This window comes from Ovis aries, chromosome 12 (assembly GCF_016772045.2).
Source record: "Ovis aries strain OAR_USU_Benz2616 breed Rambouillet chromosome 12, ARS-UI_Ramb_v3.0, whole genome shotgun sequence".
Lineage (NCBI taxonomy): Eukaryota > Metazoa > Chordata > Mammalia > Artiodactyla > Bovidae > Ovis > Ovis aries.
In genome coordinates, this window is record NC_056065.1 from 66,921,703 (window position 1) to 66,935,809 (window position 14,107).

At 33.8% G+C, this 14,107-nt stretch overlaps 1 protein-coding gene across 2 annotated transcripts in view; it reads left to right on the plus strand.

The window, feature by feature from the left end:
• The window catches only part of ODR4 (odr-4 GPCR localization factor homolog), a 38,756-nt gene that overhangs the window by 13,365 nt on the left and 11,284 nt on the right, over window positions 1-14,107 (plus strand). Inside the window, exons 6-12 of one of the 2 annotated variants that reach the window (XM_060396200.1) lie at window positions 1,234-1,270; window positions 2,039-2,179; window positions 3,464-3,559; window positions 4,396-4,464; window positions 8,452-8,580; window positions 9,373-9,481; window positions 13,273-13,458. In XM_060396200.1, the coding sequence (XP_060252183.1) occupies window positions 1,234-1,270; window positions 2,039-2,179; window positions 3,464-3,559; window positions 4,396-4,464; window positions 8,452-8,580; window positions 9,373-9,481; window positions 13,273-13,458 (767 nt within the window). Of the gene's footprint in view, window positions 1-1,233; window positions 1,271-2,038; window positions 2,180-3,463; window positions 3,560-4,395; window positions 4,465-8,451; window positions 8,581-9,372; window positions 9,482-13,270; window positions 13,459-14,107 lie in introns of both variants that reach the window. The other variant, XM_060396201.1, reaches the window with a different exon arrangement.

Here is a 14,107-nt window from a genome sequence, read left to right on the forward strand (position 1 = left end):
GAATGTTTATTTAAATCATTCGTAAGTTTTCTGTAAATAACATGTAAATAGGACTGCCAATAAGAATAGTGTTAATGATTGTTAATTGTGTCTCATGTTGTAAGGAGTTTGAGAGAGGAGATGGGGACTAGGCCTTCTGAATGCTTCACCAGCTGTCTACCCCTGTACATTAAAGTGCACTAGGTCCCCTACAGAGAGGTATAGCTTAAGCAAAGTAGTGCTTTTATATTGCTTACCTCCAGTTCCTATAGATAAAATGTTCAACTCAAAGCCCAGTTACACTGAGCTGGAAATTTTTGTTTCTTTGGCCAAGATCAGGTGACTCTAGAAGCCAGTTTTAGGGCCTTCTTAGCTTCTTTCCTAGAGAAGGCAATGGCACCCCACTCCAGTACTCTTGCCTGGAAAATCCCATGGACAGAGGAGCCTGGTAGGCTGCAGTCCATGGGGTCGCGAAGAGTTGGATACGACGGAGCGACTTCACTTTCACTTTTCACTTTCATGCATTGGAGAAGGAAATGGCAACCGACTCCAGTGTTCTTGCCTGGAGAATCCCAGGGATGGGGAGTCTGGTGGGCTACCGTCTATGGGGTCGCACAGAGTTGGACACAACTGAAGCGATTTAGCAGCAGCAGCAGCAGTAGCTTCTTTCCTCTACATGTTAGCAGGGCAAGTACCTCCCAAGCATGAGGCAGTTTTGCCAAGGGAGTGAAGCAATGTAAGGGTCCAGTAAATTAGGACCTGCCAAAGACAAAATTCAAATAAGTGGTCATTCCTACCGAAGCTGAGCTCTTAACTCCTTTGATATTTAACTGGAATGTTTCCTGTACAGACCATTTGACCCAGTAAACATTCCAGGCTTGACTCCATTCATAACAGCACTCCTGTTTGTTAAAAAGGGTGTGTATATGAGGACAATTCTGTAAGAGCTATCATTCTATTCATTGGGATGAGCAGGATTTATAAACAGTAGGAAATAAAGTATCCAAAGTATTATAGTCAAAGGAATTTATATATATAAAAGTATATATACTTGCACAAACACATGTATGCATATATATGTGTGTGTGTATACCTATCTTTAAGTGTCATACCATGAAGTGGTATGATTTTGTAAAAATTTGGATGCGTGTATTTTGGTTTTATTTTTGGATGGGTCTTTTTTTGGATTATTAAGAATTTCCTTTTTTTTTTTTTTTTAACTTTTTTGGTTATTTCTATCCTTAATTAGTAAAGAATATTTTGTCGAACTTATGATATTCATGATCCAAAGGTAAGAAAAAATTCTCTTTATAAAGACTTTTCTGTGTTACAGACTATTTTTAAATGAAAATCAAATTTTTGTTTTAATAATTCTCAATGCTGTCTGTTATTGACGTCCACAAGCACCCATAGTTTTTTATTTTGAAATATGCTTAATTTCTTTGCAGACCAGCAAAATTTTTGTTCTGTTTTATTGTTAGAATATTTTTGTTAAGCTCTCCTTATCTTGTTTATGGGTCCAGAATTATATTTGAGAGGCTTGTAGTAAGAGTCTCTAGGCTTGTGGGAGCCACAGTGCCTAAACAAACTGTCTGTACTCAGAGGAATCCAAACTAATCCTTTGCTAAGGTGTTGAAAAAACAGAGTGGAAAAGTGGCTGCAGTATTTTGTTAGCAGGGATAGGACAGAAGGAAAACATCTGGCACCTCATATAGTTGCTCAGTGGTTATTGATGCCACATCAGAAGCTTCAGAATTGACTCTGGTGAAGCTGCAGATGAGAACCACAGGACCGGAGGACTTGCCAGAATTTTAAACCAGCCTTTCACTGCGGGAGGGAGTTGCCAGGATTGCCTGGGATGTGTTGAAGAACACCAGACTTTTAATGCATGCTTTATTTTTATTTAGTTCTAACCTATTGCTCTTTGATGAAGGAATTTGGCCAAATATGTTGGATAACAACTTGTATGAATTACTAGGCTGTACATTTTATGATGTTTTATTGCTCCGTGTGTTTTACATTAATCACGTATTTTATGTTTTCTTCTCCTTTGCTAAAGAGTTCTGCAAAACCGGCAGATTGGAAGTATCAAAATGGACTATCAGCTTCATGGCTTTCCTTAGAGTGTACAGTTTATATTAATATTCACGTCCCGCTGTCTACTACTTCTGCCAGCTATACTCTGGAGAAAAATACAAAGGTATCAGAATAAAATGAATTTTCTTTAGTGATTGCTGAATAGATGATCTGCCTTTATTCTGGTTGACTGTGCTGTTCATTTTAGAATTTTGAAATTGCATTCTAATTATAATATAGTTACAGGTAACTGATTTGTTAGTCCAGCCAGATTAGAAATTTAGACATGGGACAATGTCATCCTACTACCATATTTAGCATAATAATAAGTGCTTCATAAATATATGTTAATTAACATGTAATATGTACATTGTCTTAGAGAAGGAAATGGCAACCCACTCCAGTATTCTTGCCTAGGAAATCCCATGGACAAAGTCTGAGCCTGGTGGGCAACAGTCCATGGGGTCGCAAAGTCGCACGTGACTTAGCAACTGAGCACATGTACATTGTAAAATATAACTATGTAAAAAAATACACTGTTTGGTCTTGTTTGTGTTCACCTTTAGTTGTTTAAAAAAATTTTTTTTTCATTAATATATAGTTGATATACAATGTGTTGATTTGTACTGTGGCATCACTGATGCACTGGACATGAATTTGGGGAAACTTTGGAAGATGGTATGGGACAGGGAAGCCTGGCATGCTGCAGTCCATGGGGTTGCAAAGAGTCAGACACAACTGTGTGACTGAACAACAATTTCTACTGTACATCAAAGTGATTCAGTTATACATGTATATATACTCTTTTTCACCTTCTTTTCCATTATGATCTGTCATAGGGTATTGGATATAGATTGAAAGTTTGGGATTAGCAGATGCAAATTTTTATAAATAGAATGGACAAAAACAAGGCCCTACTGAATAGCACAGGGAACTATCTTCCTCTTAGTTTTGTTTTCCATCTTCCAGTTATGTTTTGTAATTCTGTACCATTCTTTTGTTCATAGCTTTTTTGTCTTTTTTCCTGTTGAGGAGGTAAATGGAGCTGGTTTATTGTTTCCTCTTTAATACTGTTTTATATATTTGTTTGAGGCGCTTTCTCTTTTCTTACTTTTTTTAACAGAAATTACTGAATTTTATTTGACTGATTAAGCCACCTAAATCTGTGATATGTATGTTAGTTTGGGGAAAAGATTAGAAAACTATTATTTAATATGGGTAAGGTACTAAAAATTGGGGGTATACTTTTTTGTTGTTCATGATACTGAATTTAAATGCCACTTTATTGAAACCTAGGGATATTTATCATTAATATTTTAGGGTACTAGGTGGGAAAAAAGTAGACTCAAGGGAGTTTAACTGAGATGGCGTTATATCTGAAAGATGTTCATGTTGTGTTTCTTTTAAGAATGGACTTGCACGCTGGGCCAAGCAGATAGAAAATGGTATTTATTTGATTAATGGGCAAGTTAAAGATGAAGATTGTGACCTATTAGAAGGACAGGTGAGTCACAAGAAAGTCATCTTATGAAATTATTTGTGCTTAAGGAAAAATAAAAGCTGACTTATCTTTAGGTATTTAGGTCTTACTTTCATGAAAACAATTTTTATCTACTTCTTATTTCTAAGGTCTTTGAAACTGAAGGGCAAATGATTATCTCAGAAAATGATAGATTATTTCTGAAATCATAAGAATTTTGAAACCTGCAGAAGAGGGTGTCATCTAAATTTCATCTGATGTCTACTTTGCAATCTGCTTACTTAAAACTAAAGTCATATGTTCTGCCCTGATAACAGTTTACATACTAAGTTTGGCCATTTTATAAGGAGTGTGTATGGGGGGTCTTCTAAAATATCTTTGGTCTGAAGAGGAACTTTGGTGATTTCCCCCTTTGGAGCAGGGCTCAGTGAGCTTAATGTAAAAAACCAAGTAGTAAATATTTTAGACTTTGTAGGCCATGTGTTCTCTCTTACAGCTATTCGGCTTTTCTGCTGTAGCGTGAAAGTGGCCACAGACAATACATACATGAACAATCTTGGTTGTGTTCCAGTAAAACTTTATTTACAAAGACTAGAGATAGTTTGGATTTGATCCATAGGCATAGTTTGTGAATCCTTGCTTTAGAGGAATAAAAGTAGGAGATGAATGGTTTTTAAGGGTATACATTAAATTTGTAGAATATAGAATACACAAAATAATGTACCTATAGAAAAGACTAACGTAAAACAAATAGTAAGACTTTTTTCTCCTCTCAGTGTATGTTGGATAGCTCCTAAATTATCTTTCATGTTTCACTCCAATCTCAACAGTCTAATTTTTTAATTTCTGTGTCATTTCAGAAAAAATCTTCTAGAGGAACTACTCAAGCAGCTAATCATTCATTTGATATTAGAGTGCTAACACAGTTGGTAAATATTTTAAAATACTCCTTATCTAAAATTAAAATGCAGTATTTCTTAGCATAAGCTTAATGAAATCGTTTTTTTTTTTTTAAGTGTGTATTAATTTTTTGGCTGTGCTGGGTCTTTGTTGTTGCTGCATGGGCCTTCCTCTAGCTGCGGTGAGCCGGGGCTACTCCCTAGTTGCAGTGCTCGAGCTTCTTGTTGCGATAGCTTTCCTTGCTGTGGAGCACAGGCTCTAGGGCACATGGGCTTCAGTAGCTGCGCACATGGGCTCAGTATGTGTGGCTCCTGGGCTCTAGAGTGCAGACTCAGTTGTGGTGCACGGGCCTAGTTGCCCTGTGGCACATGGGATCTTCCAGGGTCAGGGATCGAACCTATGTCTCCTGCACTGGCGGGTAGATTCTTTCCCACTGAGCCACCAGGGAAGCTGTGTTTCTCTTTTTATGCTTGTGATTAGAGAGTCAAAAAATTTTTGAGATGTAAAAGAGACTATAAAGAATGTTCCGTTCAAAGAAAGTTATTTCCAAGAATTTATTCCCAAGTTGTTTGTTGTAATAAAATCTATTGGAGTGTATTGCCTCAAGACTATTAAAATTTTGACATCATGTAGCTAGCAGTTAGGGGAAAAATGTACATATGTGTATGTATATATACATACATATGTGTGTGTAATATTTTGTATGGTAAATTTTGTGAGCAGAGTTGTAATTTTCTTAACTTAAAAGATGTGTGCAGTGATGTGCGAAGAGTTGTTACGTACCTAATTTGAAGCAAATCTGTATCTCTGTTTTGGTAAAAATCACACAATATTAGCAAGGTTTCTATTTTTATATTGTTGCTTTACTTTACACATGTCTTCTCAGAAATTTAAATTTGGATAATTATTCTTAAAAGTATGTATACATTTGATTTTAGTCCTGCTTGAAATTATCCTTGAAGCTTGATAGCGTGTAAAGTACATTCATGATTTTAGAAAACTTTTCATTTCAAGATTATACTGAAAATGTTGAAACAGGGAAATGCTACCAGAACTTGTATTTTTTTTTTTTTAAACTTAATAAAATAGACTTAAAAGCCATTTGTCACAGGAGGGTGCTTTCATTGCTGCTTTTCCTTCTTTGTGTTTAGCAATAGAACATTACTAAATTGTCAGACTTACGCCGCTAAGCATTTCTCAATTTTTCTTCTCAAGACCTTAAAAGTATTTTTAGCCTTTAGTTTTCGTCCTTCTTTTTCGTTTTAGAAGTGTTTTTTTAAGTTTATTCCTCTACCTGTATGCTTTTTACTAGTTATACTTACATGACCTCTGTGTTTATTAAACAGTTCAATTAAAATTATTTCAGTTATAGAGTTGCAGTTAAAAATGTCTGGTGAGTGGGAATATAGAGAGAAGAGTAGAAGGTAATATCATGAGATAATTTATTATATAATAAATAATAAGTAGTCAGTAAGTATTTGAGGTCACTTTTTTCACCCACTATCAATTTTTGTTGATTCTTTCTTTGTAGCATAGCTCATCTTTTATTTTATGGTCCCATTGCCATTAGCCTTACAATCTAATTGTTTTACCTAATTCATCACAAGGAACTTAGTCTCTCTCTTTCCATTTATTCTTATCCAAAGTGATTCATTCTCTGAATCCTGATACCTTTGTTTTTATATTTCCTGGGATATCTTTCATATTTCTGATCTGTCTTGTATATTACCTCAGATTATCCTTTCGGAACCACAATTTGCATTTATTCACTGTTCATTTACTTATTAGGTTTTTTTTTTTCCAATTAATATTAAGTGTATATAAGAGGCAGACACTAACTGTGTTATTCCCCTTGTGTAAAATTCCTTAATTGCTCTATATGTACTAGTTCGAATTCTGATTCAAGGCTTTTTGTGGCCTCAGCATGCCTTTTCATTATTTTCTAACTTAACTATTTTAGATGTATGCTTTCCATACCTTTAAAGTTCTGTGTATTTCCCAAGTCATCTGTCTTATCAGTGCCATTTTTCCCCTTATTATCCAGACTGTCAAAGTCCTACCTGTACATTAAGATAGAGCCAAAATGTTAACATTTTCGTGAGGTTTCACTTGGTTACCATAACCAGAGGGATCTTTTCTTTTCCAGAATATAATATCAGCATCACAGAAATTCCTCCACTTATGAATAGGTTCGATTTTCAAAGTCTGCTAGCTGGTTTGTTCCGAAGTCCAAAGAAACCAAGACAGGTTGACATTTATAGAACCCAAATACATTTCCACCAAAAAGGAGAGAATCAAATCCTTTTATCTTTTAAAAAGTCTTCTCCTTGATATGTGTGTGTGTATAGACTTTTATATATACAGTCTAGTCAATTTTGGAAAATAATGTTCTAATTTACACATATATAAATATATACATATATAATATATATGTTGCCACTGTGCTAATATGTACTGTAAATTAGATATTAAATATGTAAAATGGGGTGTTATTCTTATACAGTAGAGTTATGTTTAGTGGATGAAGGGAGCTCATTACTCCTCCTCCACTCCATTTATTGATTTATCAGTGATCTCTACAAGTATCATAGGAGGCTTATTCCAAAGAGTACCAGCATTGTTACCCTGTTACTTCATTTAATGATTGACAGTTTTGAGCAGACCTGGAACCTTCTGAACTGTTGGGCCTGTGACAGATTTTTTTACCCAGACCTTGATAATTTTTAGGCTTACATTCTTTAAAAAAAAAATTAGCCTTTGCCTGAATTACATTAGAGTCACTGGCAGACGGTTAGTTAGCAGTGGTTAAGTTGCATGAATTGTCTTTTTTCTTCAGAGTTGACTGTATTGTGGTTTTTTAACAGTTATTTATTTATTTATTTTTGGCCGCTCTGGATCTTCGTTGCTGTGCGGGGTCTTTCCCTGGTGGGCCGAGTGGGGGCTACTCCTGCAGTGCAGGGGCTTCTCACTGTGGTGGCTTCTCTTGTTGAAGAATAGACTCGAGGTGCAAGGTCTTCGGTAGTTACACCGTGTGGACCTAGTAGTTAATGGCAAATAGGCCCTAGAGCTTGGGCTCAGTCGTTGGGGTGGATGGGCTTAGTTGCTTTGTGATATGTCGGCCCTTCCCGGATCAGGGACTGAACCTGTGTCCCCTGCATTGCCAAGCGAATTCTTAACCACTGGACCACCAGGGAAGTCTGTTGTTGAATGGCTTATTTCACGTGCACTTAGAATATATATTTGTACCACGTCCTTTTTTTTTTTTTAAGAATCATGGTGTTTGTTTCCAGTATGATTGTACAGATCTCTAGTAGTACTTTTGACGTTTCACTGCTCTCCTTGTTTTGGCACTTGTTGAAATGATAAGGTTAAAAATGTCTGTGAAAAAGCTCAAAGCCAGGCATGAACTAATACTACTTAGATTAGAAAAGAATGGGTCTATGAGATGAAAGTGATGATCACTGGTATCGTTCTCTGGTGACAGACATAGTTGACCTGCGGAGTCTGTAACATTACTTTCGATTTATGAAAGTTATGAGTTGAAAGTATAAATAAATAAATGTTTATATGTTGCTTGTAATTTTACTGTATTTATCACATCCTGCTCTGTATTTCAGTTATTTTTTTTGCAGATCTCGCATTACATACCTTCTGTTACTAGATCATGTTTTCTTTTTACATCTCTTCATCTTATTAGTACTTATCTGAGTTATCTGCAAATAATATATGTTTAATGAACATATTGAAAGAATATAGGTATTATAGATAGTTATGTTAGTAAGAAAAATTTAGATGTAGTGTATTTTATTTCAGAGTATGTTCAAAATACTCAGAAAATAACATATAATTTATAAGAAGAAATATAATGGCCTTCTAAAATTTATGAAGAATATTTTCAGACACCTAGGTCATTAAAAATTTCTTCTTGCTTCATGCAGTGACTTATATAATGTTTAAATATTTCATATAGTTGATAATCATTGTCTATTAGAACTTAAACAGATTTTGTCTTTCAGCTTCTGAATTCAGACCACAGATCCACAGCCATGGTCCAGATCTGCAGCGGCTCTGTAAACCTTAAGGGTGCTGTGAAATGCAGAGCTTATATTCATAGTAATAAGCCCAAGGTTAAAGATGCTGTGCAGGTACAAAAGGAAAACTGGTATATGAAAGAAGCATGTTAAACTAATTATTAAAAAATCCTAAAATTTTAATCTTTTTTCAGTCTCAAGTTTCATAATTAATTTGATTTTAACTGATAAAAGTCCAATCTGTTGGGCAGTCCAGCTAAACCACATGATTCATCCGAAGATTTTCATATGTAGAATGTCTTATTTTTGATATATAGAATATCCTTTATAAAGTGATGATTATACAGGTTTATTGTGTTCCACAATTAATACTGTACATATCAGTGCATTTGAAATCATTTCTTATGAGGGAAATTGAGCTTTTTAATAGCAAGAAAAATGCTCCTAGGAAGCATTATTTGGTGGTGTTCTATAACCTATATAATTTAGAAGTTTAAAAAATGATGATGACTGGCACTTTTGTTGTGGTTATACGTTTTCTAATTTGGAGTACTAGCATTATCATTGAGACGCAAAATTTCATTCATTTTTATTTGGTTTAAACTTACTGTAGAGATGAAGTTTAGGTAAATTTGCTGTTAAACATGATAAGCATGTTAAATAAATGGACCTTAAAAAATGAAATGATGTGTTAGTTATTTTAGTGGACATGTTTATACACGCGTGCCTGTTCAGCTGCTTCAGTCGTGTTCAGCTCTTTGTGACTCCATGGACGATAGCCCACCAGGCTCCTCTGTCCATAGGATTCTCTAGTCAATTATGTGGGAGAGGGGTTGATGATAAAATAATGTGAATTTAAAGTAATAGATCTTATTTCTCATTGCGCTTTTCTTTGTTTTTCCGTAGGCCATGAAAAGAGATATATTGAATACAGTTGCTGATCGTTGTGAAATACTATTTGAGGATCTGCTTTTGAATGAAATTCCAGAAAAAAAAGTTATGAGTATAAAATTAAGTACTGTTTTTGCATGTGTTCAATCTATATACTAGGATGTCAAGATCACCTTTTTTACTGCATACATCTATTAAAATAATGTCATCATTTGCTTTTCTTATTTAATGAAAAATTTCAGTTGCCACCTAAAGAAAGTTTTGAACGCCTTGTAATAGCAAATCTGTCAACATTTAATAATTTTAGGGAAGATTAAAAAAAAATTCTGTTTGAATTTTTGTCAGAATGGATAAACTGTGTTACATTTTAAAACCATTATTTTTTATAAATACCTGTGAAGTTTTTTAAAGAACTTATCCATGAACAAAAAATTAATGCATTAGTATTCAGCATTATATATAATAGAATCTTTAATAGGTATATATGCAGTTGATCATATTCTTTTCAGTTTTTTTTTTGGTGTGTGTACTAGTTTATATACTTTTCATCCATGTTATTCTACAGACTTTATTAGATTTAAAAAAGGCTGGTCCTGATGTCTTAACCGTATATAATTCCATCTTTTGAGAAACATGAACAATTTATACTTTTTCACTAACTTGTACTAGAAATCTTTTATTTTTACTCAAAGGGAAGGTTATCATATTAAGTATGCTTTTGAAGCTACACATTTATCTACCTTTCTGTATTCAGGTGTGAGTGGATTTGCAGTTCACAGTTAAATATGTACATAATTGAAACATACATGTTAGTTTTTTAAGGGAATGTGTTTATTTTTATAGGAAAAAAAAACATAGCTCCTGTGTATTAAATAACTTCTCTTAGTTTTAAAAGCCTGTGTATCAGACTTGGTGGACTGCTTATATTTTTTTTGTATTCCCAGTATAATAATATCTGGAATTTCCAGATTTAACATATATCCTTCATGTACTTCACAAATAACTGAAATTCCATTCACGAATAATATATCATTTTCCTGAGACATGATTTTAAATTTTACATGGAGCTATTAGAATCAGAGTTTTATTTTGGGAAGTATGTAAAGCCTGATTACTTAGCCACCCAATTAGTCTACCATTTCTGTGGCTTTGTTTTTGCTGCTTGACTTCATGTGTGTGCTAATTCTCATGATATTAAGCATTACTTTACTTGCTGAGTAACACCATATGTTACAACTGAACTATGAATTTTAGGATTTTCAGGGACATGGGGATGTACCCACCATTAATGTCAAAGATCTACTGTATCACATATATTAGTTAAATATTCCCTTCCATTACAAATGCTTCATAAATAGGGTATCATAATACTGCTTTGGTATTATTTCATATTAAGTGAGTTAGTATTTTGAAAATTTTGCTGATGTCCAGTCAGTAAAGTTAACTCTTTCTAATAGCAATTGTTTATAGATTATATTTTAAAAAGAAATCAAGTGTAAATAAACATTTTTGAACTGTAGTTACAGGATAATTATTCCAGTAACATGTCAGTATATCTTAGGATATCAAGGTAAAAAATATATTGCAAGTATAATAACACAACATGTAAATTTTATAGTTTAATATATATACACTACATTTTAGATCTTAGGGTTAGTTCTCATTTTACTTAGCTTGTCTTTCTTATATACTGGTAAGATCTTGTAGATTTGTAATACGGTAAAATCTAGAATATATACTATGAAATTAACCTAAACTGGAATATTTTTTGCATGCATAAGGAAATCTGCAAAGGGCATATTAACATTACCTTTGTAATCTTTAACGTAAACAGTTTTTAAATTCTGGCTATCCAGATGAATGAACTTAAAATTTAAATGACAGTTAAAAAAAAAACAAAGGACTCCACTTGGTCCTTTTGCTTATTGTAGCCTTCCTCTTCTCTTTCCCTTAAGAAGTATCCCAGACCTTCTTTCTCTGTCAGCCTACATTCAGTTCTGCCTACTTATTTAGTAGATGACACATGAAAACTGAGGTCATCGATCATGAAATCTGTTACCCTCTGCTATCCTTCCCTCCACATCCACCTATACTACCTGTCCTCTCAGAACGTTTGTATTTCCTTTTTGCCTGTAGTCATGGTTACACTCTCTTAACCGTACTTCTCATTCCTTCATGCGTTAAGAGGCAGCTTAGATATCACCTGTTCTGTAAAATTTTCTGTAATACTCCAGTATGACTTAGGATTCTATACTTAATCAGCAGAAACTCATTTCTTATCATATTGACTTAACTGTAAATGTTTTTATCTGTTTTGAACTTATTTAAATAATTTTGAACTAAATGCTCTGCTATGGGAATATGCCTAAAGGATTCTTTTTTTAAGTACTTTTTAAGATGTGCTGTTTTAAAAAATATCTCTCCTCCCATTTTAAACCTCAGATGGGCTAGAAAACTTGGTCTTATTTGGGTAATAAATGGTTAATCTAACTTTAATTTTAAAATTATATTTTTCTTTTTATACTTAGTAAGTTATTTAAGTATTGCAACCAAATCTTTAACATTTGATTTTATAAGCAAACATATTTGTCTCTTTTTCAGTCAAACCTAGAATTAATGCAATTTTAAGTAGTTTTAAAATTTTGCATGCCAATTAATATACATTAGCACCACCTTTGAAAGTTTTGAACTTAACCTGTTTCAAGAATTTATGCGCCTCTCCCCCCAAAAAGAAACTATGGCCCAAAATAATAGTCGTGACATTAATGTGTGGGTGGGTGGTTTACATACTCCAGTGCAAATTGCAGTAATGTAATTGTACAGCTAGGAGGCAGTCTGGTCACAGAGTAAAACTGGCCCAATTCTCATGTTAAAGCAATGTATTAAGCAGAATCTGGCAGGAACAGCTAATTTAAGCCATGGCATTTTCTATGACATTTAAGGCATTCTTCAGTGTCATCTGTTACAAAGCTAACGCTTGTTTCTTAACAATGAAATGTGAGTTACTCTTAAAGTTAGCCCTGGTTTTCTACTTGATCTGAATATCGGAAGCTTTTTAAATCGCATATCCATTACTGAAAGTCATTCTTTACACAAAATCTCTTATCTTTTTTGATACTTCCTCAGTCATGGTGTTGTGCCGAACAGTAATTATGTGTTTATGCGGATCAGTGGACTATGTTAGAAATTGAGGGAAATGTGATTATTGAAAGAATGAAATGCTCATTATTTACTGACATCCATGTTATTTTGTCTAAAAATGATTTAAAGCTGTTCACAAAAAGGCATTGCAAGTTAAAAAGATGAAATAAGTGTTAATTATGAGAATGAGGCAAAGGGAAAATGAAAGCAAAATGGGGTTGGTGGTGAGATTAGCACAGAAAACATGTATATCTTGATATCCTATACATGCTTGATTGGGGAGCTATATCATGTAAGATGAAGTCAGTGGTGAGATTAGTATGGAAATGAACGCTATCATGATCTATACATTTAATGTAAGTCAGCCACTAGTTTGTCTCTAAACTTGCATGAAGAAGGGAAAAATTGTTCAGAAATTTCAGTATTTATAAGGTTAAAACAAACGAGAAAAACAACAAGTTCTGAGACCAGGGACAAAATTGTTTCCTGAGTATTTTTTCATAGAATAGTGAATAACATAAACATGTATAATCAACAACATCCTCGGAATGAAGGCAGTGGTGAGTTGATATTTTATGGAGGAGTATCATTTAGGTCCCTTGCGGAGGTCTTAAATATTGAGTTAAAGAATTCAGTAAGAATTTTGTATAAGAACAGTTAGAAAATGAAAAGACCTTTTAGGTTTTATTTCTTTTGGCATATACTTTCATATACTTATATTTATCACTGATACCAGTGACAAACCTATCTAAATATTGTTTCTTCTCCTTTTAGATTCTGAAAAAGAGTTCCACATTCTCCCTCACCGAGTTTTTGTCCCCATTCCGGGATCCACTGTAATGTTATGTGATTATAAATTTGGTGATGAGTCAGCTGAAGAAATAAGAGACCATTTTTTAGAGATGTTAGATCGTATGATTCAAATAGAAGATTTGGAAATTGCAGAGGAAATAAACACAGGTAATTATATGAAGTTATTTAAGAACCAGATTAGAGTTGGTGATAGACAGGGAGGCCTGGCGTGCTGCGATTCATGGGGTCGCAGAGTCAGACACGACTGAGCGACTGAACTGAACTAAAGGTTACTTATGGGACATCTAGGTTAAGCATCATGTCTGTAGATTTCTTTCAAGCTAGTCCTATTTGATATTTTTGAGTCATTTAAAAATGTGTCTGTTTAATTTCTACATAGTGTATAAGCATCAGGGGTTTCTTGGAAAATTGTTATCAGAATTTAAGATACATTAGATTTTTTTTCAAGCCTAGACTTAAATAGGTAGAAATGTTCAGTCTTAAATAAGTAGAAATGTATAGATTTAAAGGATTTCTTTTATTCTAAGTGAAGTTTTCTCAGAATCCATTATCTTTAATTGTTTGGTTAAGCATCAGGTCACAAATTTTTTTTTTTAATGTCTTCAGACTATTTGCTCTTATTTTCCTGTCCCCTCCGTATAATTGGGATGCCAGGCTAAAATGGGCAGGTCCAAAATTTAGATCAAGATTATTTTTACAGAGCATAGATTTGCCATACTGAGTAATTGTGTAACACATTCTCTGTCTCTAACCATCACTTTTACATTTGATCTTGCATTTTAAAAGTCTTTGTTTT